At 45.6% G+C, this 27,961-nt stretch overlaps 1 protein-coding gene across 1 annotated transcript in view; it reads right to left on the bottom strand.

The window, feature by feature from the left end:
- Positions 1-27,961, bottom strand: part of Irag1 (inositol 1,4,5-triphosphate receptor associated 1) — a 148,393-nt gene that overhangs the window by 29,122 nt on the left and 91,310 nt on the right. The window contains exons 3-12 of the mRNA XM_035442290.1: positions 25,068-25,168; positions 23,342-23,412; positions 21,213-21,386; positions 20,092-20,169; positions 19,384-19,436; positions 19,154-19,201; positions 18,175-18,786; positions 15,791-15,869; positions 4,964-5,087; positions 1,879-1,909 (exon numbers count right to left, since the gene is read on the bottom strand). Coding sequence (XP_035298181.1) covers positions 1,879-1,909; positions 4,964-5,087; positions 15,791-15,869; positions 18,175-18,786; positions 19,154-19,201; positions 19,384-19,436; positions 20,092-20,169; positions 21,213-21,386; positions 23,342-23,412; positions 25,068-25,168 — 1,371 coding nt within the window. The remainder of the gene's footprint in view (positions 1-1,878; positions 1,910-4,963; positions 5,088-15,790; positions 15,870-18,174; positions 18,787-19,153; positions 19,202-19,383; positions 19,437-20,091; positions 20,170-21,212; positions 21,387-23,341; positions 23,413-25,067; positions 25,169-27,961) is intronic.

Raw genomic sequence — 27,961 nt, 5'->3', positions numbered from 1 at the left:
GGAGGGAATAAAGGAGAGAGGAAGGAGTCTTCAATTCCAATTGCTTCGTCTACCCTGCCTGAAGCAAGTGGGAGCAGCTTGCTTTCTTTCTCTTTCTTCTTTTATGGTGTCTCTGTGTGTGTGTGTGTGTGTGTGTGTGTGTGTGTGTGTGTGTGTGTGTGTCTGTCTGTCTGTCTGTCTGTCTGTCTGTCTGTCTGTCTGTGTGCAACAGCATACATGTGGAGGTCAGGGAGTTGGTTCTTTCTGTGTACTGTGGATCATGAGGTTGGCAGGCTTGCATAGCATACACTTTTACTCACTAAGCCATCTCACCTGCTCATATTCTGTGGTCACTGACGGCCTGGCTTCTGAAGTTCATATAATATGGCCAATGGCAATTATCTCCAGACAAGAGCTGATCCCTAGATGATGGTGGTGGTTCTACTAAAAATGACCCCTTACTGATCATCACAGTATTGTGAATTTTATGGACCTTGCCACATTTGACCCCACAGCATCTTTCTGGAGTGAAGACTTCTACACCCATTTTATAGGCAACGAGACCAAGACTAGAGACATCATTAACTTGTTCAAGATGACAGAAGAGGTAGCAGAGCAAGGATTTGACCTTAGATGATCTGATTCCTGAGTCTGTTTTACTTCCACTGTACTGATGTCCATGCTAGCACACATCAGAAGACAGGATCTGGCATCAAATGAGCTGCCATGGTCAGTCTCCACAGATGATAGAGTGGGCTTTGACTCACAGCTCAGTGATGGGGATTCTCTCCTATCCAGCCTCAGTCTGTGAACAATTCTCAATGCTTAGCTCTCTAAGCCTGACTCGAAGGGTCCTGAAGTCACTTGGGATATTTGTTTCCAACTATTGGTCCTAGTTAATCCTGAATCTGGGACCTTGAGTGACCTGTTTTATTGCCCAGCTTTTCTGCTTTAAGTCCTGCTCTGTCCACCTTGCAGAGCTACTAGGAGATCAGCTGCATGGACAGCTGTGAGCACGCTACAATAATAATGTCTGGTTCACGGTCACTGTGCTTCCTAGGGGTAGACATTTCAGGTTGTCTATCTTCCTTTGTTTGCTTATCTGGTCCACTGCACCAATCTTGCCTGTCTCACCTCTACTATGTTTCTTGTCCATCTGTCCCTTCACCAAAATGAAAGTTCTTCTCAACTCATGCATCTCACAGCATTGGAAGAAGAAGGCCCACAGGGTCATTGTGGTCAGATGAGGGAAGGCTATGCCAATAGCTTTCACACCATCATCTGAGCTGGCCTTCTTGCTGTTCAGACTCTCAGAAGCAAGCAACTTTGTCCTCCGGACCAAAGTCTGAAGCTTGAAATTTGACCATGTTTTTAAAAATTGAAATAAATTTGGTATAATTGTAAAGCCTCCTGACTGACTTTGTATGTCCCATCCATCAAAAGACATTGACAGTCTTTGAAGATGGAGGTATCAGCAACTTTTTCACTGACAAGACTTGTCACGGGGGTGGGCCTAGGCCCTATCCCAAAGGATACGATAGACTCTGATGACACCCTATGGAAGGCCTCACCATCCAGGGGGAGCAGAAAGGTTATGTGATAGGTAGGGTTTTAGTTAGGGGGGTGGTAGGGGAGGATGGAAGGGATTGTCATGTAAAACAATCTTGTTTCTAATTCAAATAAAAAAATCTGCAAAAAAAAAAAAAAAAAAAAGACTTGTCAAAACCCCTCATGAATGGAGGCAGGCAAAGGAAGCTCAGCAATGGACGGGAACAAATATCCAGAATATTCTGCAGTCACTTTTTCTCACTCTTAGGGCCATTGGCTGGAGGAAGGAATGTTTGGATAAACCTCATCAAAGAGAATCACTATATTCCACAAAGTCCTTGAGTCACTTACCTCAACTTCCTTTTCAGTGAGTGGAGGGGCACTGTGAAGAAGAAAAAAATGCACAAGTGAACTTTATCCAACCTAGTAAATAAAGCAGGTGACTTTGAATGACCAGTCGGCCATGCACTGCCAGAAAGGAATGAGCAGAGTTTGTGAGAGGGAGAGGATGCAGAATCTTCCCCTCTGTCATCTGTGAGACACTGACCTTTATAGAGGTGGTGGGGAAAATATTAGATGCTGGGGTCAGCCCTCTGGGACAACCCCTAGCAACCCTATAAATTCCAGCTTGCTCATATGTAAAATCAGAATAAAAACATCTACCTTATATAAGCCTTATAAGGAATATACATACATACACACACACACACACACACACACACACACACACACACACATCTTTGTACATACACACATGTGTATGCATGAATGTATATGTAGAGTGTATGTGTAAATACAATTCAATCTTTCACACACACCAGTTCCATATTCCTGGGACCAACCAACTATATACTGAAAACTAATTGTGTCTATACAGAATTTATTCAGACTTCTTTTGGCCATATTCTCTAAGCAACACAGAATAGGAGCTAGTTACATAGAACTTATACTATATTGGATATTATAAATCATGTAGAGATTATTTGAAGTATGGGAGGGTTGTATAGACTATATGTAAGTGCTGTGCCATTTCATACAAGGTCTTGAGTGTTTGGATTTTAATATCTGTGTTGTGTATGTGTATGTGCTGGAACCAATGCCCACTTTGAGCGTTGACATCTTGCCTATTATTGCTATTCACCCACAGGCTGTGAGGAATCAGAAAACATACATGCATTTGCCACTTACTAACTACATGTCTGAGCTGAACTGTAGCTTTTGAGGGGCTTCTAGCTCTGCAAAAACGGGTCCTTCCTTCCACAGCCTGGCCCAGTCAGCAGAAACCTTATCTGCACACTCACTCCATATGGCTGTCAGTGCAGCTCTTAGTAACTAAAGCTGGCCCCATTGGAAGCCCAGATAACGTAAATAACACACAGGCGCTTTCCTGTGCTGGGTGGGGAGGCCGGGAGGGGTCCAACTCACGTCAGAGGACTTGGCGAGCAAGCAAGCCATCAATAAACTTCCCAGGAAACACAGTTTTCCTCCCTTGGATGGGTACAGAGAGACCCCGAGAGCAAAGGTAGGGGTCAGCCATCTCTGCAAAGGGCTGGTTCTCACCCTTGACAAGGGACATTGAGAGCCTTCCTGTCAGGATGAGACAGCAAGACCCTAGGGCCATCAAGCTGTCAGAAAACAGAGCATGGGGACAAACAATGGCAAAGATGTCTGATGCTTTCAATTCTTGTCACAGCCCCACCCCACAGGCCCTGTCCTCTGAGGGTCAACACACTCTCTTACTGTTGTGTAGAGCAGGCCTATACTGCCTGGGGGTTTATCAAAGTGCTCTGCGTGTGCTTCTGACAGCTAGGTTCATTTGGGTATTACATGAAATTTGCATCTTTCCATAATTAATTCAGTTAGCTTATGTTCTACTTTGGTGATACATTCTGCCTATAGAACACGTCAATATACTTATATGGTAAGGAACAGGGTTGTGTGATGTAGGTCACATGGCACATCTGGTTCTTTTTTTGTTTGTTTTTTGTTTTTTTGTTTTGTTTTTTGAGACAGGGTTTCTCTGTGTAGCTTTGGAGTCTATCCTGGCACTCACTCTGGAGACCAGGCTGGCCTCGAACTCCCAGAGATCCGCCTGCCTCTGCCTCTGCCTCCCGAGTGTTGGGATTAAAGGTGTGTGCCACCAACGCCCGGCATGCACATCTGGTTCTTAAGGCAGAGCTCAAGACTTGCATAGGCAGCAAGGAGGCTATGGGTCTCTAAGACAATGGAGTAATGGAGTGTCTTCTCACATACAATTGTGCCCTCTTTGATGTGTCTATTTAAATCCTTTGCCAATTTTGAGAAACTCTTTATCTAAATATAGTGGAATTACAAGAATTCTTTATAGACTGTAGAAACATGTACCTTAACAAGTAAATATTTTTCCCATTCTGTATGTTGCTCTTCACTTTCTAGACAGCATTGACAGCACAGGCTTTTTATTGATATTATTATGATGGTGATGTACCTTTCACCTGTTCTCTTTAAATCTTCTGCTTGTGATTTTTCTGTCTTAGCTAAATCCACGAACTAGCCCAAGCTCATAGCTCATAGGATTGCCTCTTGCAGTTATTTTCTAAGCATTCTACAGTATTATCCTTTGCATTTAGGTCTGTGGTCCATTTTGAGCTGGGCATTTGAGTATTGTGGTAGCTTTACTCTTCTGCCTGTGATTTGCCAGTTGCCTCAATGCCATTTCTTAAAACTACACCTTTGTGTTGGGAAAGCTATTCACCAAGTCTTTGCAAGTGTGGGTTTCTTCTTGTGTCCTGGATTCCCTACTAGCCTGTCATAAAGGTCTTTTTTGACTCTCCCCAGTGCCTCACTCTTTCATCATTCTCTTATTGCCCTGTCTCATGGTCCTCCTAGCAACTTCATTATCTCAAATTCCTATGCATTATGCTCCAGGCCAGTTGTCAAGGATGTGTTCTGTGCTGACACTGTCCCAAGTCCCTTCCCACAGACGGTCTCATTTAGTATACCCTGCCAGTGGCAGAACACACACTACTCTCGTAAGGGCAATGAAGCCAAGTTTCAGAAAGAAAAGGCACTTTCTCCCTGGGAGTAGAAGTCTGGGAGCCTTTCTGCCCAGTTCTTCACGTGGTTTTAGATGTTGTACATCTCTCCATATATAGTGTGTCCCACAGGTAAATGGTTTATCTGGATTGAACCATGTGTCCTCTGGCCCAAAGCCCACCTCTCTCACAGCTCTGGTGACCCTTATGTCCTCAAAGGTTCTTGCCTGTGAGTCTTCAGGAATTGAGATACCAACATGGCCATGCTTGTACTCTGTGTTTGGATGCATCAGCCCTGCCTGGACCACTGGACTGGATCCCTTCTGGGATAAGAACCAAGACTGATACTCCTTTGTGTTCCACCCAGGCTCTAACATGGGTGGCCTCTGAAAGGTCTTCAAAACCTGATGTTCTGATTTTACCTTCCGGTGAGTGACTTGTGAACCCTCAGTTTGCGCAGCAATATGTCAGAAATGTTGGGCATCACATCCAGACCGCTCTTTGACTCTTCTTCCTCTGTTGCTGGGGTGAGTTCAGAAGAGACCCCTGGAAAATAAGAGTGCTTCCTTATAGGCCTCCTATTTGAAATCATACTAGTGCTGCTGGCATCTGGCTTCAGGTCCCAGGAAGACTGTTAACACTTGGAAACACTTCATTACATGCCAGAGACGTTATAATTGTCATCTATGTTACTTTATCCTCACAGTGACCGAAGAGCTGCTTCTCTGTCATGTCTTTTTACAGGTGGATAATAGAAGGCTCAATACAGCTGGTAACTTGCTGGAGATTACAGGCATAATAAATGGTGCAGCCTGATTGCAAACCAACATCTATCCACCCCAGTCGTTTTCTTCCCATAACTCTCCACTGTATCAAGTAGGATCACATGTCAGCATTTAGTTGTATTGGTTTCTGGCAACTGGAAGTTGGTTTTTTGGTTATGGTGTTTGGGGAAAACCTGTCTATTTGGCAGGCTCTTCAAGGGACCTCTTTATTTCTTCCACAAATAAATTCAAAAGCACTATCTTCTAGCTTCTACCTAGAAACCAACATCTGGTTTGCCACTAGATAGTAACAGAAGCGGGTATTTTCCAGGATAAAGCTAAGGTCATCAGCCCTGTCACAGATCTCAGAAATACGGATGCCTGCTAGTCAACAGAGTCAACAAACAGCCTTTGCTGCCTCCTGAAATGATTCAGGATTGTATCCAGGAAGCAGAGAGAGCAAACCATAAATCTCTCTTCTGATTGAACAGCTCTTGTGCCTCTGCAAACCAGTCGTTTCCTGGACCTATCCTTCATTTCCCAGTTGCCCTTTAGGGAATCCTATGGTTCATGGTCTCTAGACACCATCCCTTGTCTATATATATTCTGCTTTGTTGCTGTTTGAGAGACCCAGATGTACTCTAGCAAGTTTAACACAGGACATTGGCCAATGCCCTTGACATTGACCTTCAAGTACGTGCAGGATAGACTTGCTGTGACTTACTGTGTACACACAGCACATTTAGAGTGAAGTAAAAGCCTCAGATTTCTTTCATTTGAGCCAGTTCAGGATCTATACTGTACAGTGAGTGTTCTGTATTTACATGCAGCAGGCTACTCATATTTTTTACTGTCTCCCGGGACCTTTGATCTAGCAGTGTTCCAAACTTGCTTGTCCATTTTCCAGAATTGCAGGCCAGGCTAGAGAACCGGACTGAAGGCAGAGTTGTAACAATTATCTGAATGGAGTTAAGGCTGGGATTCCTAACACCAATGGAGACCAAGCAGGGAGAGGAAGAGGCACACTTTCGCTCACAGTAAATAAATTTTAAACAATTCAATCCTTTCCAATACCATAATGGTATTATAGGTTCCCTGATATTTCAGTTATTCAAATGAAGGCTAAAGGACCATCTGTCAGGGACAGAACAGTCAGAACTGCATCTCTGGGTATAACATTAGACTAGATGCTCCTGTAGCTACCTGTCAACTCTTGAGTTTTCTGCTGGCATTTATTGCTCGTGGACAGTTTCACGTGTCAAGTGGCAAAGCGGTGTCACATTCTATATTTATGGACCACCACACTTGGCAGAGAGCTAGGCACCTCCGCCACACTCAGCAGAGAGTTAATAAGGCAGGGAGCTCCTGAAACTCAGCATGTGTAACTGAAACATATCAAATCTAATGTCACGTGAAGGACATACCAGAGGTTTCCATCTAAAAAAATCCTTTAAGTTGAGGGAAAATGAGGAGGGGGAAGAGGAATGAAGATAGCAAGGAGAAAAGAAACTAATCAGGGCTTCCAGCTCTTGTAAACTAGCAATCCCATAACTGGATACCAGATCCAAACACCATCTTCCTGAATGTAACCACATTAACAACCAAAAAGTAAAAACAAAACACCTCTACATGCAATAATATTCAATACAGGAAAAGGCAGTATTTAAAAAAAATGGCTAAAGACAGAATTTTCTAGAAATAAATGTGATACCCCCCCCACCTTGAATGTCCCTTTCTTCCTCCCTCAAAGAATGGGGTTTTTGTTTGTTTTGAGATAAGAGTGTCACTGTATAGTCCCTGCTAGCCTTGAACTTGTAGTGATCCTCTTGCTCCCTTCTGCATGCTGGGATTACAAGCATGCATCTTAATAGCTGGCTCAAGAGTAAGTTCTGGGTAAGAGGAAAATGTCAAAGAATGCAAGAGCATAGAACAAGAAAGGAAGTGGACAGAGTGAGTAGCAGCCTGTGGAGGGAAGTCAGAAAGAAAGTTTCTCTAGAAGGTTCTACACTCAACCATACCATCACTGCAAAGAGAAAGAGAGATTGCTGGCTGTCTTGGCATGTAGCTTTTCCTGCCAAGAAGGAGGGGAGAGGAAAGGAGGAATGGGTGCCTGATATTGTATCAGAATTTTTACCTTGAACAATATATTGGGGTTTACTAGAAGGTAAGATTAAAAATAAACAAATGAAACAAGCTCTTCTGATGGAGTGAGTGGCAGGAAACGTATGGAACGCTCTAACTGAAGCTACCTCATGCCTACAAGTCCTAGTTCTGAAAAACAGCACAGTGGCCAAAGTCCTGGGGTTTTGTCTATCTTTTCCTCCCTTTGCCTGGCAGAAGAGTGAGTGGCTCCCAGGAAGGGTTGGGTCAAGTCTGAGCAATAAACATCTGTGCAGACTCTTGCTATAATTCTACCTCGAAGTGTGTTCCAAACCCCATTAATCTCCAGCCGCAGGCACAGAAATGTCCCAGTTTGGCACAATAAACTCAAGTTTTGGACTCTGAACAAAGTTATGGAAAAGAAGCAGAAAGCTGATCCTACAAAAGCTGCTGCTCGCAGCTTTGTCTGAACTTCCCCTTTTTTCCCACCCAGGCAGCAAAGAAGCTTACATGAGCACCCAGTCTGCAACTAAACTACCACTAAACTACCAAGGAGGACAAAGAGAGCTCTGCTGAGGCAGAAGGGAGTGAATAAAAATTAACCTTCCCCACACATAAAGAGAAGAGGGAAAACCCAGGTAGAAATGGCCAGATCAGAAAGAATTGAAATAAAAATGAATGACATGGCAAATACTGGAGTTAAAAGAGGAAGGAAAGACAGAAGGTATAAGGGAAGGAAGAATGGAAATACACAGGAGGCAGATGTCAGCATGGATATGGAGATGCAAGGAACACAGAAAGAAGCAAAACTGCATTCCTATGCAAAATATATACTGTAAATGCTCGACTTTAGGGGACATTAGAATCTGAAAAACACCAAAATAAGAAACCAGAACGATATAAGATCAAACATAGATGAACAGGGATTTCTATTTAAGGAAACAAAGACCAAGAGCAGAATAAATAAGGAATTAAAAACAGAACTAGTCAGTATAATGAAAAATGAGTAGTTTTACTTGAATTAGTAAGGTGGTTAGGGCAGGTATGATCATAAGAATGTAAAGAGAAAGATGGAAGGAGGTGAGCCTAAGTTGAGCCCTATTGACCATTTCGTCATATAAATATTCGAAGACAAAATAGGAAAAAAAATGTCCTCAGTGGAGGGGAGAGATGAACTTGGAGGTTGACTGTACATAAGATGCTCTTGTTTTTAAGGCATGTCTATAAAGAAATGCAACTGATGTTGTTCATAACAGAAAAAAAGAGACACATACACTGTGTCTCTGGACACTGGAATGTGTCACTGGACACTGGAAACCAGCTGGACTTGGACTTCGCTACCACACTGAACACAGTGGGATGACAACATTGCATACAAAGAGTTAGCCAAGAGTTTTATAACTATGCAGGCTATTTCTAAATAAGACAACATTGTCAAATATGCTACAACTTGGAACACAGAATACCTCTGGTGCTTCCCAGGGAAACCACTAGATAATGAAGGACAGCTAAACAAGACATAAATCAAAATAAAATGCTTAGGAATGGCCAGCCACAAAGAAGGAACTAGTGGTAAATGTGAAACCTTCTATTTGAGTCCACAGATAGACAACTGTGAAAACTGGTTGCAGAGTGGATTGTAAATGTTATAACCTGGACAACATAGGAAGAAGAATTCAGAATTTAGACAGGCAGAGACAGGAAAGCAGGAAGAAGTTGCAGGCAAAGAAAATGCTTAAGGAGATGTTCTGCTCTTTTTGTTTTCTCAGTGCTCCAGCTTTTGAGCCTTTTTAATCTGGGAAAGACTGCCTCTCCTAGACTAGCCAATTACAGAAGAGATGGGGATACCTCTCCTTTGAGTGTACTTTTGACATCTAAACCAGACCAACCAATCCAGAACCTATACAGCCAACCACCTTCTTTATCCATCTCTCACATACCAAGTCAGTACTCATCCTTGCCCTACCTCATCACGTATCCAACACTCAGACACCTCTCCTGCTAAAATTACTCAGACCATCTGATTCTAAGCTTACTCCAGGTACCATGAAAACCCCAAAAAGGGACTGAGATTGCCTCCCATCTACCTTCTACCTCCCGCCTGACCCTGGTCCTTTCCTAGTTGTTGAGGGTGGTACCGTGCCTCTTATGTTAGGGAATCTATGAGTATAAACTTCTCTTATGACACTTATTTCTGGGTCTGCTCGTCTTGACATACATGACCCAAACTCTGTTGGGTAAAGAATTTACAATTACCAGAAACCAAAGCATTAATGCCAGAAAAGTCCACCACAACTCTAAACCCTTAATGTATTTCCTAAAACATTGTCAGAACTAATTTCTCCTCTTTGGAGGAAGTAATTACAGAGATTCAGCAAGTCGCACAGTTTCACTTCACTTCAACTCAAACTCAATTAAATTGTAATGTTTTTTATCTTTAAAGGTACATCTAGTATACTCTCTCCCCTTCCTCCCTATCCCCTTCTGTATTTGTGGGAAAGAGACATTTTGGTGCAACAAGGTAATTTTTCCTGTCTTCTATCTTCCAAGGTTAAAGCCACAGGTTAGAATAAATTTCTTTGCATCTGTCTTCTCAGAAAAGCATTTTCCCTGTGTAAGACTTGGGACTGTGATCCAGTCTTAAGGTGTGTAGAAGTACCATTCACCTACCTTAGAATCCTGCTCCAGATATCCAACCACCCCTTAGATGTCCAACTCTGTTGGAGTTGACATGACACAACTGTTGGAGTTGTGTCATGATATATTATAATGACTCTGTCTACCCTTGGGTTTCCTCTCACAGATAGTGAAGGTGAGTCCATTCATTCATGAGTTATTTCTCTATTGAGCAATTACTATGTCCCAGGCAAGGGGGCTGGTAGAGCTAAAAATAGATTCCCTACTGAGCAAAACTGTTAACAGCTGTCCCTCTCAGAGCTTACTATTTAAGAGAACGGAGATTAATCAAAGGAGAATCCGAAATTGGAGCTCATTGGGCAAAGAAGAAGAGAAAGAAAACCTCCATAAAGAGGGGAAAGAGTGTGTGTCCAGCTGAAAGATGGAGGACAAAGGAGCTGTGGAAGGAAAGCCCAATGTTAACAATTCAGGAGAGAGTGGGTCTTGATGATGCTTGGGAGGTGAGTGGGGCCAGCCACAGAGCCCTCAAGGGTTCATTGTTCATTATGAAAGCAGAGGGAGGCCTCTGAAACAAAAGTGCCCTGCTGAATCTCTGGATACTATGTGGTTATCAAGGAGTCGAGAATGTGGACTAAAGGTCCCATTAGGAGATAGTTGTAACACTAATGGATGCTGGGACAAAGCCATCTCCTTGCTGGTCTGAGCCCTTCTGCCCTTTTTGTATCACACTCCCAGATAACAGCCCAAGGAATGGCCCATATCAGCCTCATATCTTTATCTTGAAATAATGACCAGAGAGTAACACACTGTGCAAAACACTCCCTGAGAAGGGAACAGATTGAATTGCTGGGAAGGTCAGACTGATTACGGAAAAGAGTCCTCAGATACTGAAAGAGCTGAGCTTCTGAAGACTCCAGAATGCTAAGATGAGGACCTCCCAAGAATGGCCAACAAGTTTCATTAGGGGTGTGAGGATTGTTAGTTCTAGGTTCAGGCTGCAGAATAAGACTTTGTCTCAAAAACCAAAGGAGAAAGGAAGGAAGGAAGGAAGGAAGGAAGGAAGGAAGGAAGGAAGGAAGGAAGGGAAGGAAAAAGACAAAAAAACCACTAAAGCAATATAAAACAAAAGAAAATAAACATAACAACAAACAGAACCCCTGCTTCCCCATAAATATGTAATGAATGTAACATATGACTGATTAGGTCACAAAGAAATAGAAACACTATTAAAATGTTACTGGAGTTACGAGCTCTTAAGTCTCAAAATATTTCTTAAAATGAAATTCAGAGGGCATTCAAGACCACTTGTCTAATAATATTGATGTAAAAAATGAGTTCCAGGCTACATAGTGTCAAAACCAAAATACAACAACAACAAAAAGATGAAGTCAGAGGTACTAGTAAAATAACACAAGTAAGTGCAGCTCTAACTATGTGAAGCATGGCATGTGCATCCACCCACACATCATGTGTGGTGGTGGTATGCCCATGCATGGACACACACACACACACACACACACACACACCACGTGCTCAAATAATAAACTAAAAGGTCTTAAATATTGGAGGTTGGAGAGATGGCTCAGCAATTAATAGTACTGGCCGTTCTTACAGAGGATCTGAGTTCAATTCCCAGCACCCACATGTTGCCTCTAACTGTATGTTACTCCAGTTCCAGGAGATCCTATGTCTTCTGGTTTCTGTGGGCCCTGCATGAACATGATGCATAGATATACTTGCAGGCAAAACACTCACATACATAAAGCAATTTTAAACATTGAGAGAAAATGTTCAAAGTGTTTTATATCTGTTATGCACAGATGTCACATATATTACTAACAGCCAAAAAAAACTAATCTGGGTCCTACATGGATAGATATAAACCAAAAACAGTTAGTAGTAAAAAGAAAATTTTAACTTTAAGCATGCTAGAAAAATCAACTGAAATAAAAGCAAAAGTGTCATTTTACAGCAATAATAATAGCATATTATAACGCTCATCTTTTTTGTTTGCTTGTTTTGAAATATAGAGTATGTAGCCCAGGCTGACCTCAACCTGGGGTCTCCCCTGCCTCAGCCTCCTGCTTGCTAGGATTACAGGCATGTGTCTTCATGCCTCATCATGCTCTATTTTGCATCTCTGTTGCTGTGATGAAACACTGACCAAAAGCAATATGAGGGAGGAAAGGGTTCATTTGGCTTAGGTTACAGTCCCTCACCATCGAGGGAAGCCAGGGCAAGGGGCTCAAGGCAGAAACCTGGAGGTAGGAACTAGGGCAGAACCATGGAGGAACACTGCTTACTGCCTTCCATTTTAGTTGAATCCAGATCCAGTCAAGTTGACAACCATGCTCAGCCACCACACCTGGCTATAATTGCCATTATTATTGATCACCTGTTTCTTACTCTACTATATTCTGGCCAGAAGGACCAAGTCAAAGAAAAATTGTCATGTTTAGAAGAAAAACATACACAAACGTTTGGAACATTTGATAAGAGGCAAGTATTTCTACATGCTGACCCAGAGACTCTCAAGTCTGAGAACTTATCCCAAGGGAATTCCTTAAAAGAAAGAAGAAATAAAGCAAAACAAACAACCCCACAAACACAAAGACAAACTGTTTATAACAGATAGAGAACTATAAACATCTGAAATATTTTACAATAGAGATGGTCACACAGAAGGAAATATGAACCATTCAGCCATATACATTTAATTAGTTATGATAACTTCAGTGAAACAAGTCTTTAAAAGGAAGTATATATATATATATATATATATATATATATATATATATATACATCACATATATATTATATATATATGAAAATTATAAATACTGGAAAGAATAGAACTGTGATGGGGCTCTGTATAAAAACTTTCTATGTATGAGTGGTTTGTATGCATATGTACTATATAGATGCTTAGTGTTGGAGGAGGCTAGAAGAGGGTGTTGGCTCCCTGGAACTAGAGTTATAGACAGTTATGAGCTGTCATGTGGTTGCTGTTCCCAGTAAACCTATGTCCTCTGCAAGAGCAGCAAGTACTCTTAATTGCTGGGCCATCTCTCCAACCTCATGTATAGAAAATCTTAAGATTTTTTTCTAGTGTTCTGATAAAAAAAATTAAAAGTGAAGAAGTACACAGTTAGAAGGATACCTCTAATATGGTTAATGTTTTTGTGTATTTGTGTGTGTGTGTGTGTGTGTGTGTGTGTGTGTGTGTGTGTGTGTGTGTGTGTGTGTGTGTGATTTATACCTGTGTATGTGTAGAGAAGGTAGAGGAAGATGTTGGGTGTTCTTGCTCTGTCATTCTTTGCCTTACACCTTGAGGTTTCTGGATGTAAGCTGACAGCCAGCAACCACACCAGTCCTCCTGTCTCCATTCCTCACAGCTCTGGTGTTACTAGCTTGTATTGTGGCCACAACTGGCTTTTTATCTGGGTGCTAAGGACCCAAACACAGATCCTCATGCTTATAGAGTAAGCACTCCTACACGTGAGCCATCTTCCTACTTCCAAGATGGTTTGTTTGTTTGTTTGTTTGTTTGTTTTGGCTTTTAAAGACAGGGTCTAGCTACATAGCTCTAGCTTTCCTGGAACTCATTCAGTAGACCAGGCTGACCTTGAACTCACAGAGATCCTCCTGCCTCTGCCTCTGCCTCCCAAGTGCTGGGATTAAAGCATTTACCACCACACCTGTCTCAAGATGGTTAATTTAAAAAAAAAAAATTCAGTCCTTTAAAAATGTTTTCCTGGAGATTTTACCCCTGGGAGCCTTTAAAATTCTGAGTGGGTATTAGTCATTGCATTTCAGCCCAGAATTTTTCACTCCCCAGTGATACCCAGAATAATCTTATGTGGCAGTTTATAAGATGACTGACACCACCCATGGACAGTGTGAGAGGGAGTAAGCCTTTCCAAAGGTGTTCTCTGAAGCCTGGGACCCACTAGTGCTTACAGGCGAAAGGCAGAAGTTTCCAGAAAGTGGTCTTGCAGTCACTGTCCTGCTCCCCATAAGCTGGCTTCCTCTGGATTAGTTTATCTAAAATAAAATGAACCTAAAATATGTTTAGAATGGCTCTTGGGATCGCAAAACCATGTGATGAAGTCAGTAGTTCTTTGGGCCTCAGTTTCCCTAACAGTAAGACGAAAGCAAACCCTGCCTCTTAGTTTTCTGGGAGAAGATTAAATCTGTGTCCCAACTGCAATACACTAGAGAGAATTTACTGGGATGACATTAAAAGAAGTGGGATGAAATCTTGGTGGACTCCGTTTATGTGAGGGAACTAGAGAAGGCACAATCCACAGAAACCAGAAGTGGAATGGTGGTGGTGAGGGGCTGGGGGAGGGGCAGGCATGGGCAGCTGGTGTCATTGGGTGTGGAGCTGCAACTGGAGAAGATGGAAAGGTTCTGTGCATGGACAGTGGTGACAGCTGCACAATATACCATGACAGGACTTAAAGCCACTGAACCACATGTCAGAAATGACTAAAATGGTAAAGTAGTACCATGTATATGTTATATATAACATTATATACATCACCACTTAACAAATCAGTAGATACCAACAAAAACAAAGATAAGATGTGAACAGAAATACAAAATGAGCGAGGAAAGGAGGAATTTTAGAGCAGGTAGACTTACCACTGCTTTACCCACAGGTACAATGGTTCAGAGGGGAGGGGTGACGGCAACAGAGCATATACAAAGCATAGAGGCAAGTTGGTGAGTGTCCAGGGGTACATGCCTGGGGAAAGGGGAAGGACAGAGAGCCTGCCCCTCAGGAAGCATCCCTCTAAACACATTCATTCTCCTCTGACCACCATGATGCATTCTGGTTATAGGTTGCTTTTATGCATCTATCTCAGAAATTCCTCTGTGAACTCTTTCACAACCTCATCCATTTGTTCATTCACAAATACTTATTCAGGGCCTATTAGTGCCAGGCACCGCTGTAAGCATGTAGCCTACAGTATGTGTATAGACACACATGTGTACACGTAGACTAACCCCCAGACAGATTCTGGCTCTTGGGGCCTCTAGGGATCTTGGCATGTACCAGGTGTTGTTCTAGGCACACTGTAAATACAGTTTAATTCATGTACTCTTCTTGATAATCTTTAAGGCAACTATGACAGCCCTGTGCTATAAGGTGAGGGTGCAGATCGGGTCTGGTGAGGCCAGGCAGCTTGTTCAGTCAGTAGCAGAGCCAGGATGAACAGCTGTGGCTCACACTGGAGCATCAGTGAACTCGGGAAGAACAGAATAAGGCAGGAACAGGGAGGATCCTTGCCTTATTTTTAGAGAAGTGTGGTAGAGTGTGGGGGGATGGGGTGGAGAGCAAAGCCTTGGAGGAAGGGATGTGTAGTCACCCAGTAGGGCAGGGATGGGTTATGGACTTTGTGGTGGCAGCAGATTAGAAAGAGAGAGCTCTGGTGGCTCGAAAAGAGGAACCTATCTATTTGGGTGGCTTCCTGGGTGTGAGGGGAAAGGCAATGTCAAAAGTTCAGGCCTGGGGCACTTTCCAGACCCACTGTCACTAACAGGGCTTGAGGTGGGGTGGCAGGAAGGAGACAGACGTGGGCATGCTCTACCTCAGTGGGCTACTCAGTGGGCTTCCCTCACTCATGCACAAATACTGATGAGAAACCTAGTGTTCACATGTAGAACGCCCTTGACTTAGTAGGCTAACTAGTCCTGCTTGGGAGGGCAAGCAGGGAGGGCAAGCTGGCCCCAGTAACCTACCTTTGTCCTGCTCTGCAGCTTCACTCAGTTCGGGAAGCTTGAACCCCACCAGGTTCTGGTTTCTCATCATGATGTGTTCCTTGGCGAGAAGAGGAAGAGACACAGTTCAGACGACGACGACACCAGACTAGATTCTTCTTTGTTCCCTAGTGGCTCTGTTATCACTCAGCCTTAGATGAGTTTCTAAGGACAGCGGCCAGAGTGAGTGAATTGCCATGACAAGGTATGTGAGGCCAGAGGAGCATAAGGTCCTCTCCCAGCCCATAAAAGGTCCTGAAGTCTCACCATTTCTGCTACACTCATTGTGTGAAGAACTACCTCCGACATGACTTTCTTGTTAAAGATGATCTGGGCCTCAGGAGAAGTGAACTGCCGAGGCTGACTGTGAGGGAAGTGTGTAGGGACTATGTAGGCCTTGGTGGCTTTGGGGACAGTGTGGTCCTGGATATGAATGCAGCTGCTTTTGGGAGCAATTCTTGAAGCATTCATGGCTTCCTGCATGCTCTTCTGTGTGACACTCCTTCCTCAATGGCCTTTATGGCCTGAGAGTCCCTGCCTGGGGGACTGAGCAGGCACAGCTAGGTTGACGGTGTTGGTGGACCCAGTAGGCCATCCTTGCTCCAAGCCAATTCCTGTCAGACTAGGGCCCTCTAGTGGGATGCCTGGGTTCTCTCCTGGTCCCTGGTACTACCCAAGGGTTTTCATCCTCCCAGGTGACAGAAGCCACTTGAGTGAATGGCCTCTGTGGAAAAGAGGAAAGAAAGAGGCCAACAGAGAGTACTCAGGATCCAAACAGAACCCAGGCCATGTCCTTGCTGATATACTTAACAAGCCAGAGGTCCAGAACCCCTCAGCTGTCAGCACACTGGACAGGGTGCAGAGTGTGTGCTCAGTTGCCAGGCCAGCTGGTGGCATGAGCCTCCATGCTCTCTGCAACTCCCTTTGCTGAGCAAGAGTGACCTGCAGGGGTAAGGGGAGTTCTGGGGGAATGGCTTACTCTTCCAGCATTTGAAGTCCATGAAGGTGATTCCCCAGATGCCTGCCCCTTCGTTTCCACTTGCCTTCACAGATACAGGATGTGGCTCACTGTGGGTGGCTCTGCCTGGCCTTGTTCTAAGCTACCTGGTACCCTGGGCTCCGAATTGGAGGCTGGGGATTCTATGTGAATTGTTCATCTTCCTAAGCCTCCATTCCAAAACATCATAGAAAATTATGATTTTCTATCTGTCTGTCTATTTACCTATCATCTATATTGATCTCTGACTGGTTTCAATGTCACTATGTAGCTGAACATGACGTTGAATTTCTGATCCTCCTGTCTCTGCCTCTTGGGTGATGGTATTACAGGCCTAAGCTATCACCACACATGGTTTTATATGATTCTGAGAAGCCAGGGTTTTGTGCACACTGGTGAGCATACACTCTACTAACTGAGCCACTTTCTCAGCCTGTAGATGCTCTCTGACCAGCACAGAGGCCTGTTAGGATGTGTTCTTACTAGCATAGAATTCTCATTTGAGCTGGAGCATCACAGACCCTCGCTTCCTCCCTCACCCTCCCTCCCTCAGTAGAAGAGCCAGGGGACTTGGTCCTACTCCAGGCCCTAATCTATAGGACCCCAGTCTCCTTGACTGGGAACATTGTTGGCCTTCTGAGAGAGAAGGGACTGGATCAGGACTTTTCTTTTTTCTTATCTAGCTAATCCCTCCCTTTTACAATCTGGCCTCCTCGTGCTCCTCCACAGTCACTCATTGTATAGCAGGGCAGCCCCTTGACTGACCACTGTTTCTAGTTTGATGACCAATGGAAGTTGAGGATACCATGGACACTAGATGAAATCCATCATGGAAAAGCAGCCCCTTAACCCTAGCCCCCACCCCCAACCCCTAACCCCTAACTCCTAACCCCTAACCCCTAACCCTAACTGTAAGTCTAACATTGTCGTAGTGGTTCTTGGGTCTAAGAATCTTGGTTAATAGGTATCAGGAAGACAGGCTAGATGCCATTACAAAAGAAAAGCACGTTTATCCTGGTCTGCCCAATTCTAGGTATGGCAAGATAGTCCATCAAAGGCTCTTGTCACCATTTCTAGCTGGAGGAGGAAGACAGTGCAGGATAAGAAATCCATATGGCCAACTTCCCCTGAAGTGTGGCTAAGTGTGACCACTTGTCTTGGGTGGACTTCTATCTATTAGCAGAGCAAAAGGCACCCGAAGCTGCTGCTATGGAGATGTGATACTGATGGGACCAGCTTCTCAGAGTCAAGAAATTTGGAACTCCTTGAGGTCAAAGCTGCCCTGTCCCAGGGCCGATCCTGGGTGCGAAAGTCTATAGCACATGGGGGATCTGGTGTGCACACACTGTGCGGCCGGGCAGGAACCCACCTCCCGGAGCTTGGTCAGTTTCTGCATGCGCACTGGCTGTACTTGTATCTGGAAGTCTTTGAGCCCAGGTGGCTTGGCTGGCTTGGCTTTGCCTGGAAACCGCTTCTCTTCCTCTGACAGAGGCAGCTTGGCAAGTACCTTCTGCAGCAGGGGACCAGGTTCTTCAGGGCTGCTGTCCCAGGAAACTCCTCGTATCAAGGGAGGCCGGGACACAGGGGACCGTAGCTCAGCTTTGGAGCCAGCCTTGTGCCCCACAGGCTCTCCAGCAGAGCCTTGTCCCTGGGGAAGTGGAGAGCCAGTTCCTCCTGAGGCTTGGGCTGTGCCTCTGGGCAGAGGACTGCCTTCCCTGGCTGTCTTCAGAAGCTGCCTCCCGAGCTCCATCTCAGCAGGGCCAGGCTGGGGGCTGTTCAGGGCCATTTTCCCACTGATGCTTGCTCCAGAAGCCTGAGCCATGGGTGTGGCCTCTGGATGCTGAAGGGGATCAAAGTTCTCTTTTTGTTCTACTGTAAGTTCTTTGGATTTCTCTGCTGTGGGAGAGCGAGGAGCCAGTCTGCCTTGAGACACTTTCCTCTGGTCATTCTGCTTCCGGTCAGCTAGCCCTTTGGAGACATTCTGAAAGAGACAAGGTAGAATGGGGACCTGGAAGCAGGCTGAGGGGACTCAGACCTTGACAAGAGGCCTATTTATAGATATGCAAATGGAGTATGAGAGTCCCAGATTCCCTGCAACTTCTCTGGAGCTGAGAGGAGCAGCTCTTATGTCTGACCGGATGGATTTGGGGGTGCAGACAACCCTTATGGGGCCTGCCTTACCTCTTTCCCTCTCAGGCTTCCATCTCATAAGAGAGGAGTCTTCTGCTCGCCCTGGCACCACCTTCTACTCACATCCATGTCCACACATCTGTGGGCTGCTCAGGGGCCGGCCTAGGCTACTGAGACCACATTCCCCACATTCAAATCATTGCAAAGCACAAACTTACAGGCTCTCCGAGGTGAGGTGAGGAGATGGCGGCCTCATGCCCCTTTTGCTGAGGAAGAAAACACAGGTCAGCAGCAGTGGAAAGAGGCCTGCTTCCTCCTGAAGCCTAGCAGGGTGCAAATGCTGCCCTCTCCCCAGCACCTCCCTCATTCAGGGGTTAAGGAGGGTCCAGGGATTAGTTAGGAACAAGAGATCTGCTGGCCTAGAAGAAGCACACAGGTGTGTTGTTACCTGTGGTGGTCCTCCCGGCAAAGGGGGCTGTGGGCCACTGCATGTGTCGAAACCTGCAATGGGCCAGCGGAGGTAAGTGATGCCCCATCACCTAGCCCCATACTTGTCACTTTAACATCGATTCACCCATCTCCGACACACATGCATACAACACACCAACAACACAAACCTCTTTGAGCCCTCTGTTGTAAGATCTGGCAACCAAAACATGGTTGTTGCTCACCTGCCAACATTAAATCACCATAGAAACCAAATAAGGAAACTGAGTCATGGGGGACCTCAAGGTTTGATAATCAGGAAGCATCTGTGAATGTAGGATCCTGGGCTTGCCCTCCAGCACTGACGAGGGCAGGCTGCCCACCGTGGTACTCTGATGCCTGAGGGTGCGGCTCTGGACACAGCCCAGAAAGGAAGAAACTGAAATGCATACGAGGCTTGGAGATGTAGCTCAGTGCTTACCCAGTATGTGTGAGGACCTAGGTTCAACCCCCGGAAGCACAAGAACAAATGAAACTCATAGTGGTCCAAACAAGAGAATTCAAAATAATCTGTGATGGTCTTTCTCTGCACAGAACACCCATCATAGTTGCCTTCCTGTGACCTCGGCCCTATCCTCACTCAGCCTGTCTCTTGCTGTCTGCCATACTATTCCCACTCCTCAAAGCCTGTATATCTGCCCCCATTGGGGCAGAGCAGAGTCAGCCTCACCTGGTGGTGTGGAGATAGTGAGCGAACAGCTCCTGGAAGGTGCAGGAGAAGCTCCAGGGCTGAGGTTTGGGGAAACAGCTGTGGAAACAAACAACACCTGGCTGGCATTCATGAAGGGCTAGGACTTCTTCCACCTAAGAAATGATCCTCTCAGGGAGATTCCATCCATGGGAACCCAGACTGCCTTGTCAAGGTCAGAGGCTGGTTCTGGAATGCCATATAAGGCTCCTCTTACAACTCAACTTCTGCTATGGCCAGCCCAGCAGAGGGACCCTCAGGTAATTTTCAATATGTAGGGTCACATTCCTTAGCCTGCTGGACCTGACTTCAGAGAACTTTGCAGAAACTGTGAACTTGGCATTATTTGACAGGAAAAGCACACAAGGCTGCACTTTATAGATGCTATAGGACCACTCTGATTTCAAACACTCTTCTTGTCCTCCAAGGTCATTTGGACTAGTCTAAAATGCATTTCATCTTTGCACTCAGGAAGGAGAGGACCACGGTACAGCATGGCAGAGGGTCCCAGGAAAATCATCTCTTTAGCCCAGAAATTCCCTCAAGGTCTGTCTCTTTTCCAGAATGGGAGATGAGGGTGAGGGAACCCAGACAGCCTCCTCAGACCTTTGCTGGGGAGATGCCCACCATAGAGCAGGGTCTTCATAGGGAGGGTGGGAATGTTAGACAGACTCTGTTGTGCAGGGCCACAAAAGGGTTTGTGCACATGGGGATTGTACAGGGTTTCTCTGCATGAGAGCTAAAGACTTAGGCATTTATAAAGGAGAGATGCTGAAACCAAATAAGAACATGGTATCATATGCAATAACATTTGTCCACACATGGGGAAGGTCTAAAAGCAGAGCCTAGGAGAGTTCTTGGAGATGGAGCTGGCTAGATGTTTTGGAACTCTGGAAGCTGAGCACAATGGCTTCTTGAGGGGTCATCTCTGCCAGGCTTAGGCATTCTAGAACCTGGAAGCAAAGGGGACAGGCCACCTGAAGACCACCCTCTCAGAAACAAGGTCCCCTTTGCAGCTGAGGCCTGGTCCTCCCCTCCCTCCCCTCAGCCTGGCCTCAGGGGGCTCAGGGCAGCTACCTGCCCTGCTGCTGGTCCTGCCCTACCTGACGGGGAGTCTCCGGGGCTGCTCCTTGATTTCCTCCCGCGGCGGGTCAGGAATCGCTCACTCACCGACTTGGCTTCTTCCAGAAGCGCCAGGTTTTTCTTCTTGTCCTCCTCTGAGATGCTGATGTCCGGCAGCTGGTCATTTACCAGGTCAATGACATGTCCCGTGGGGTCTGTAGAAAGTGAATGAGCTCCCAGCAAGAGTCAACTCACCTTAGAGGCTCTGTCACCTCAGAACTCAGCTCTATGCCCATGTCAGGATGGAGGGCATGGGGGCAGACAGTGGCTTCCTCAGTAGGCCTAGCTCCTCTAGCTTGTAGCCTATCAGAAAGGTTCATGAAGTATGCTTTGGTTCCCACAGTTGTCCTAATATCTCTTTAAAGGGAGTCCTGCTTTAATGCTGTTTCTTTACAAGGTAGTTAGTCAATGTGTAGCTAGGGATAAAGCTCAACGCTGTGTCCCAAGCCCCAGCTGCAATCCGATGGCCACCTTTCTCTTTCTGCCGCTCATCCTTCCCCAAACTACCCCTTCTCCAGAAGTGCTCTAGACGAGTTGAGTGGGTGGCATTATCTTCTTGCCAGGTGCTCAAGGAATAATGGTCACTCCAGGCACTCCTTCCTCCTCAGTTTCCATGTCCAAACCTGGCCAAGGCATAGCATTTACCTATAAGTGTCCCTAGGACTTTCCCCAATTCTATTCCTGCTCATAAGCTCTTACTTGAACAATTACATCAGCCCCCTGAAAAGCCCCTGGCTTCAAACCAATCTCTCTGCCCCATGGTCTATTGTCTACAGAGTGACATTTCCAGTAGCCATGTCTGATCATGCTGTTCTCCTGCCTCAGAGTTCCCAGTGTCACATCTAAACAGGTCACCAACTGTGCTGGCCCTACATCCTCCTTGCAAGACCTTGTCCCAACTCCAGACCTTCTGTGGTTAGCTCCCAGTCTGCCTCCCCTGCCTCCATTCATGCCTCTTCCAGGAGTAGCTCTTCATTTTCACCAGGGGAAACCCTCTGAATCACTGTTAAACGACTCAGGAGGAGCTAGGCATCCCACCCACAACTCTGCTTCAAGAGCAAGGTTGAGTGGGAGTTCCAAACCACTTTTGGCTAGTCAAACAATGCCGTCTAGGCAGCCACAGGGATGGGCTAGGGAAGACCACATGAAGCTAGTGAGAAGCAGTCATGGGAGCTGAGAGGGAGAAGGATGTCATAGATGAATGTGAGCATGGAGGTGCAGCCAGATGTTTGTTCCCACGAGTGAAAAGTCTTCCCAAGGAGGCGGCTCACACGTTAAAGGAGATACGAGATGGAATGGTACAATAACTAATAACCCAAATTGAGGACCTGGATCCCACCAGTACCTGAAACCATAGACCCTGAAGGAGAAAAAAACAGTGGTGAAGGAAGACAGGGAGGGGGGCAGTTGGCGGCTCCATGATTTGCAGTCGTTGTGGCACAATACGAGTCCCAGCATTTGGGCATTTGGTTGCTATAGTACTCTGGGTGGCTCCTGCTTCCTACCACATCTCTTCTTCCACCTAAAGAGCCATCCCTCCCTCCTGTGTGTCCATCTCTTTAAGGGGAAACTCAAACACCACTTTCCATGGAATATCCGCACATCTTCCCCTCCCCTGGGAGAAGCTGGCCCCTTCTTACCTTGGTTTCCTTAGTTCTCTCATGAATGGGCCTTTATCAACTCCTGGGCTCACTTCCCCATCCCTTTCTATAGTGTAATCAACACTGGATACAAAGACCAAGTCTATGTGACCCTTGTCCTTTAATGGTCCCATGAAGGTATGAAAAAACATTAGGAGGAACCAGCAGGGGATCATAGCCACCAGCCTTTCACGTGGGCACTCTCCCACCTGTACCTTGACCTGCCCCCAGTACAGCTCCATGATTCTGCCCCTTGAGCCCAGTGCTGCTTAGCTTTCCTGTCTTCGCTGACTTCCTCATCTTCCTCTTCATTCTCACACTGAAACTAGACATCATTTCTTCTTGACCCAAACATGGAGAGGCTGAACTCCTCTACTCTCTGGGCTTGGGGAGAGGAAAAGGGCTGAGTGTGACTAAGCGCAGCCAGCTCATGCCTGCTAAACACATCCTCATATTGAGCCAGCTCTTACCCACAGAAGTCAGCGAAGCTGTGGAAGCCTTCAATTGCCTGTGGGAAAGCCTTCGGTGGGGGCTGGGAGCTCTGAAAGACAAGACATAGTCATCCTGTTAGGACATCTACTCAGAGATGGACAAACGAGCTGCCATTACAGTCTCTCAGTGTCACCCCAGAACATCATCTTATGGGCACACTCAGGCGTCCTCTGACTGTCACTTTGGGAGCATGAACTCCCAGGCCATACTCCAGTCTCCCACCTCAGAGCCCCTGGGAGCACCACTGACTCAGCAAGTCTCTATGTCACTCTGGTGCCCACTCAAGGAATCCAAGCCCACTCTCAAGGGATGAAACTTTACCACTGTGTAGGTTTCCTGTGGAAACCTCATAAAATATCCATAGGGGCTGGTAGAGACACGAATGATCTCTTTTTGAGAGAGAAAATCAGAACATGGTTTCACTGCCCTGAAACATGAAGGTTTTTTGTTTGCTTGTTTGGTTTTGGTTTTTTGAGACAAGGCTTTGCTGTGTAGACTTGGCTGTCCTGGGCCTCACTCTGTAGACCAGGCTGGCCTGGAACTCACGGAGATCTGCCTGCCTCTGCCTCCAGAGTGCTGGGATTAAAGGTGTGTGCCATCACTGCCTGGCTACAGAAAGCTCTTTTTAAAGATTTATTTTTAATTATGTATGCATGTGTATGCAGATGCATGCAGAGGCCAAGGCATCTGATTTTCCTGGAGCTGGAGTTACAGATGGTTGTGAACCACCCACTTTGAGTGGTGAGAACTCAGGTCTCCTGTAAGAACAGTGTGTGCCGATTCCCCAGCCCCATGAAGCTGTCTTATATAACTTCACAATTTTATTTGGCTTTTTCCACCCCCTCCCATATTGATTAGACATGCATATTCATTTCTTACATCCTCCTTGGTATTCACTCTGCCCTTTTGCTTCTACCCTTAATTCATGGGTGAAGAAGGCTTTGACATGTATACTCACTCTGTTGTATGAGAATTACCCTCTGACTAATGTCTGTAGTGTTGTCTGTCAAAGCCAGGGCTTGTACTTGATAGGCCAGCACCTTCCCATGAACCTGGAACCCCATTCCATAGAATTATCTTTTAAATTTTATTAAACATGATACCTAGACAACCTTATTCCGGTTAGACCAATGGTGATAGAAACAGGGGCAGTGGCATCCCTGTAATGTTGATCCAGCAGGAGGACGTGGTTTGTCCACAACAAGATTCTATAGTCAAAGACTCATATCCTCCAGATTTGTGTGGGAATACCTGGGCAGATAGCATGAGAATTTTCCCTGCTATGATGTCTTGTGTTTTCCTAAAATCTCACAGGGCCAAACCAAGAGCAAGTATATCATTTTGGGAAAGAAGATAATGGAGAAAATAATCCTAAATTCTCTTTCCCATTTTGAAAAGCTACCTGATAATATTTATTTTTGAGATAAGGTTCTTGTATCCCAGGCTGGATTTGAACTCCCCATGTAGCCAAAGGTGACCTTGAACTTCTGCTCTCCTGTCTCTACCTGAGTGCTGTGGTTACAGGTATACCCCAGCATACCCAGTTTATGACCCTGGGAATCAAACCCAGGGCTTCATACAGCATGGCAAGAAGCAAGCTACCAAGTGAGCTCTGTCCCCAGTCCTCTTTGATAGTGTCTTTATCAGAGAAGAAGAAAGTCTTTCTGGAAATACAGATATTGATCATCTGCCTGGGTTGTGTACCTGTTGATCAGGTTTCTGTCCGCTTCTCCTTCAGGTGAACTGGTATCCCCCGTCAGGATGATTGTGGGAGGGCTGCAAAGTGGTCCTGCAGAGGGAGAGTCCTGGTGGTTTAGAGCAAACACAAATGGAGTTAGGCCTGGGCTGGGGGAAACATGCAGGGCCTTGGACCTGCAGCATTTCCCACAGTGTGACTCCCAAGGCCATTGCCACAGGTCACCAGCTCGGTTGGTTTGTCTGTTTCAGCTTCATTGCAGTATAACTGAGAAATAGAAATTGCATATATTCAAGATGTGATATTTTGATTGGGGTACATTGTGATATGGCTACAAGTGAGTAGATGAACATATAGACTACCTCAGTTCTCTCTCTCTCTCTTTCTCTCTCTCTCTCTCTCCCTCCCTCCCTCCCTCCCTTCCTCTCTTCGTCCTCCCTCCCTCTTCCTCCCTTTCACCCTCCTGTGTGAGGATGTGTGCTGCCATGTGGGTGGGTGTCAGGAATCAAACCCAGGTCCTCGGCCAGTGCTCTTAACTGCTGAGCCATCTCCCCAGCCCCTTGGTTTCTGCATTCCTTGAAACCAAGTAATAAGCAATCTCAACTCCATATTTCTGTATAGGAACTGTGGTCATAAAAATTCTAGCCTGGGGAGCTCCTGTGGAGGGCCCTGCCCTCCGTGGGGAGTGGGGGGGTGGTGGGGAATTGGGGGAAAGGGGGAGAGGGAGAAGGGATTGACATGTGAAATTATAATTTTGTAAAAATTAAATAAAAAATATGTAGCATAAAAAATTCTACCCTGGCCTGTTTCATGCATTCAGGCCTATGAACCCAAACACTTCTGTTATGGCCTCTTGGGTGGCTCAGCCTGGCCTGCCTTTCTGGTGTATAAGACATTTAGGTTTGAAATCTCCCTGACTCTCGCGTTCTTGTTCACAGGAGACTCTTGCCACAGGAAGGCACTCCTATAATGTGCACAGGATTTTGTCTCAGCTGAATATTTGAGCTCTGGAAATTGTCTTTTTGTGTCTGCCTTACTTAGAGCCCTTCTCATATGAATCCCCAGATGACCAAGAGATGTATCTTGGCTAAAATTTCATTTTTCTACTCTTGTATCACATGTTTTCTGCCATCATTGTGGTGGAGCTTTCACAAATTCCAAGCATGCATTGATGCTTAAGAAAAGAGATTTTATTTTAATTCATTGACACTCTTACTACTTCCCAGAAATAACCAATAAGAAAATACTAGCTAGAGAAACCTGAGAGCACACATACACACAAATTCTTAAAAAATGAACAAACTGAGATAGAAATAGGATTTCCAAATAAAATACAAGATTCCCAGTTATATTTTAATTTCAAATGAATAGCAAACAGACTTAGGGGGATATGTGTCCCAATCTTTCAAGGACCTATCAGCTATGTTCTTTCACCAAATCTCTTAGCCCCAGATGGAAAGGCTATGGAACTGCCCCTGGCTTATAGTAAGTGCTTAGTATTGCCTTCATGGCTAAGTTTATCATTTTGGAATTTTAGTTTCTAGGAAACTGTTGCTCTTGGTCTTGGATCTGGTTGACAATTTAGAGCTAAATTAAGAGTTCATTAAGACATCAGATTGGTCTTTCTGGTAGCAGAGCCAACAAGCACCTCAACTCAGACATCTGGCCACATAAACTCTGTTGGCCAGTGACTCCCAGGAAGTTTAGCCTACCAGGTCATCTTCAGCTGGCTCCATTTCTCCCTCACCAACTTCTCAAACAACAGAAGTCCCATATGGGTCACAGACACACAGGAAAAGGCCAACTCCTCAGACCTCTTGCACTTGGCCTTGTCCCAAACCCTCATGTTCTCTCAGTCAGCCATCAGTTCTGCAAGGTGCCCATCAACACATTGGGGTACTCATTCCCACTACACTCCTGCAATCATGAAAGGAGAACGAGAAGATGGGAAGTCAGACCACGAGGGTCCAGTTGGCCCTTGCTTTGCCCGGGGGCCACACCAAACACCGGCAGCATCCTTCCCACTGTGCCGCACAGCTTCTCTGCCTGTCAGCTTGTCTTATTGACACTGCCCCTGGTTTCTAGTGTCCTTCAGACAATATTCTCTTAGCCCTCTATGCTGCACACTTCCTCATGGAGATGCCTCTTCCTCCAAGAAGCCCTGAGTCCAGATGGGAAAGAACACACAGCAGGAGGGAAGCAGGTTGGGGCAGAACTGCCCTGGGGTCCTTGTCCCTCTTGCCATTCTGTGGACCCAGCCCCCTCAGTGGTCTATCTTCTCCTGGGGGCTCAGCCAACCTCTGTGGGGCTGTGCCACCTCCAGCAAGCTCACTCCAATAAAAAGCAACAGGTCACATTTTGTTCCTCTCTAATAAATTTTATAGAAACATTTAAATGTTTATTTCACTCATAAATTCCCAAGAGTGCACAATAGTTTCCTAGGCTCCTGCACACAGGGATAAATATAGACCGATGTCATAGAAGGGCATATGAGCTTCAAATCCCCAATATCACATGACTAGGTCTGGACTAGGACACTTGAGGAACAGCTCCAGGTCTAGCCCAGGCAAGTATGGGGAATGTGGTTTCTGTGATGGCCCTGGGTGACAGTGGGATGAGGACCCTACTGGGTCAGTGTGAACAGTGTGAGCTGGGTGAACCTGCCATGGAATCTCAGTCGGGTGACCTCCGGGAAGATATTTCATTTCTCTGATCTTCATGTTTATAAACATCAAATGGAGCTAATACTCCCCAGACTGACTTTAAAAATAAACACAGATAAAGCAACAAGATTGACAGCAGGGGAGGGGTGGGAGGTGGGTGCACATTGTTTGACTATATCCACAGTCTCTCTTCTGTAACCCGGAAAGCAGGCAGGGACTCCCTTGGGAGGGGAATTTGT

Source organism: Cricetulus griseus, chromosome 3 (genome assembly GCF_003668045.3).
Source record: "Cricetulus griseus strain 17A/GY chromosome 3, alternate assembly CriGri-PICRH-1.0, whole genome shotgun sequence".
In the NCBI taxonomy this organism is placed as follows: Eukaryota; Metazoa; Chordata; class Mammalia; order Rodentia; family Cricetidae; genus Cricetulus; species Cricetulus griseus.
The sequence above is the reverse complement of the archived record's forward strand: the minus strand, read 5'-3'. Positions and strand labels throughout refer to the sequence as shown.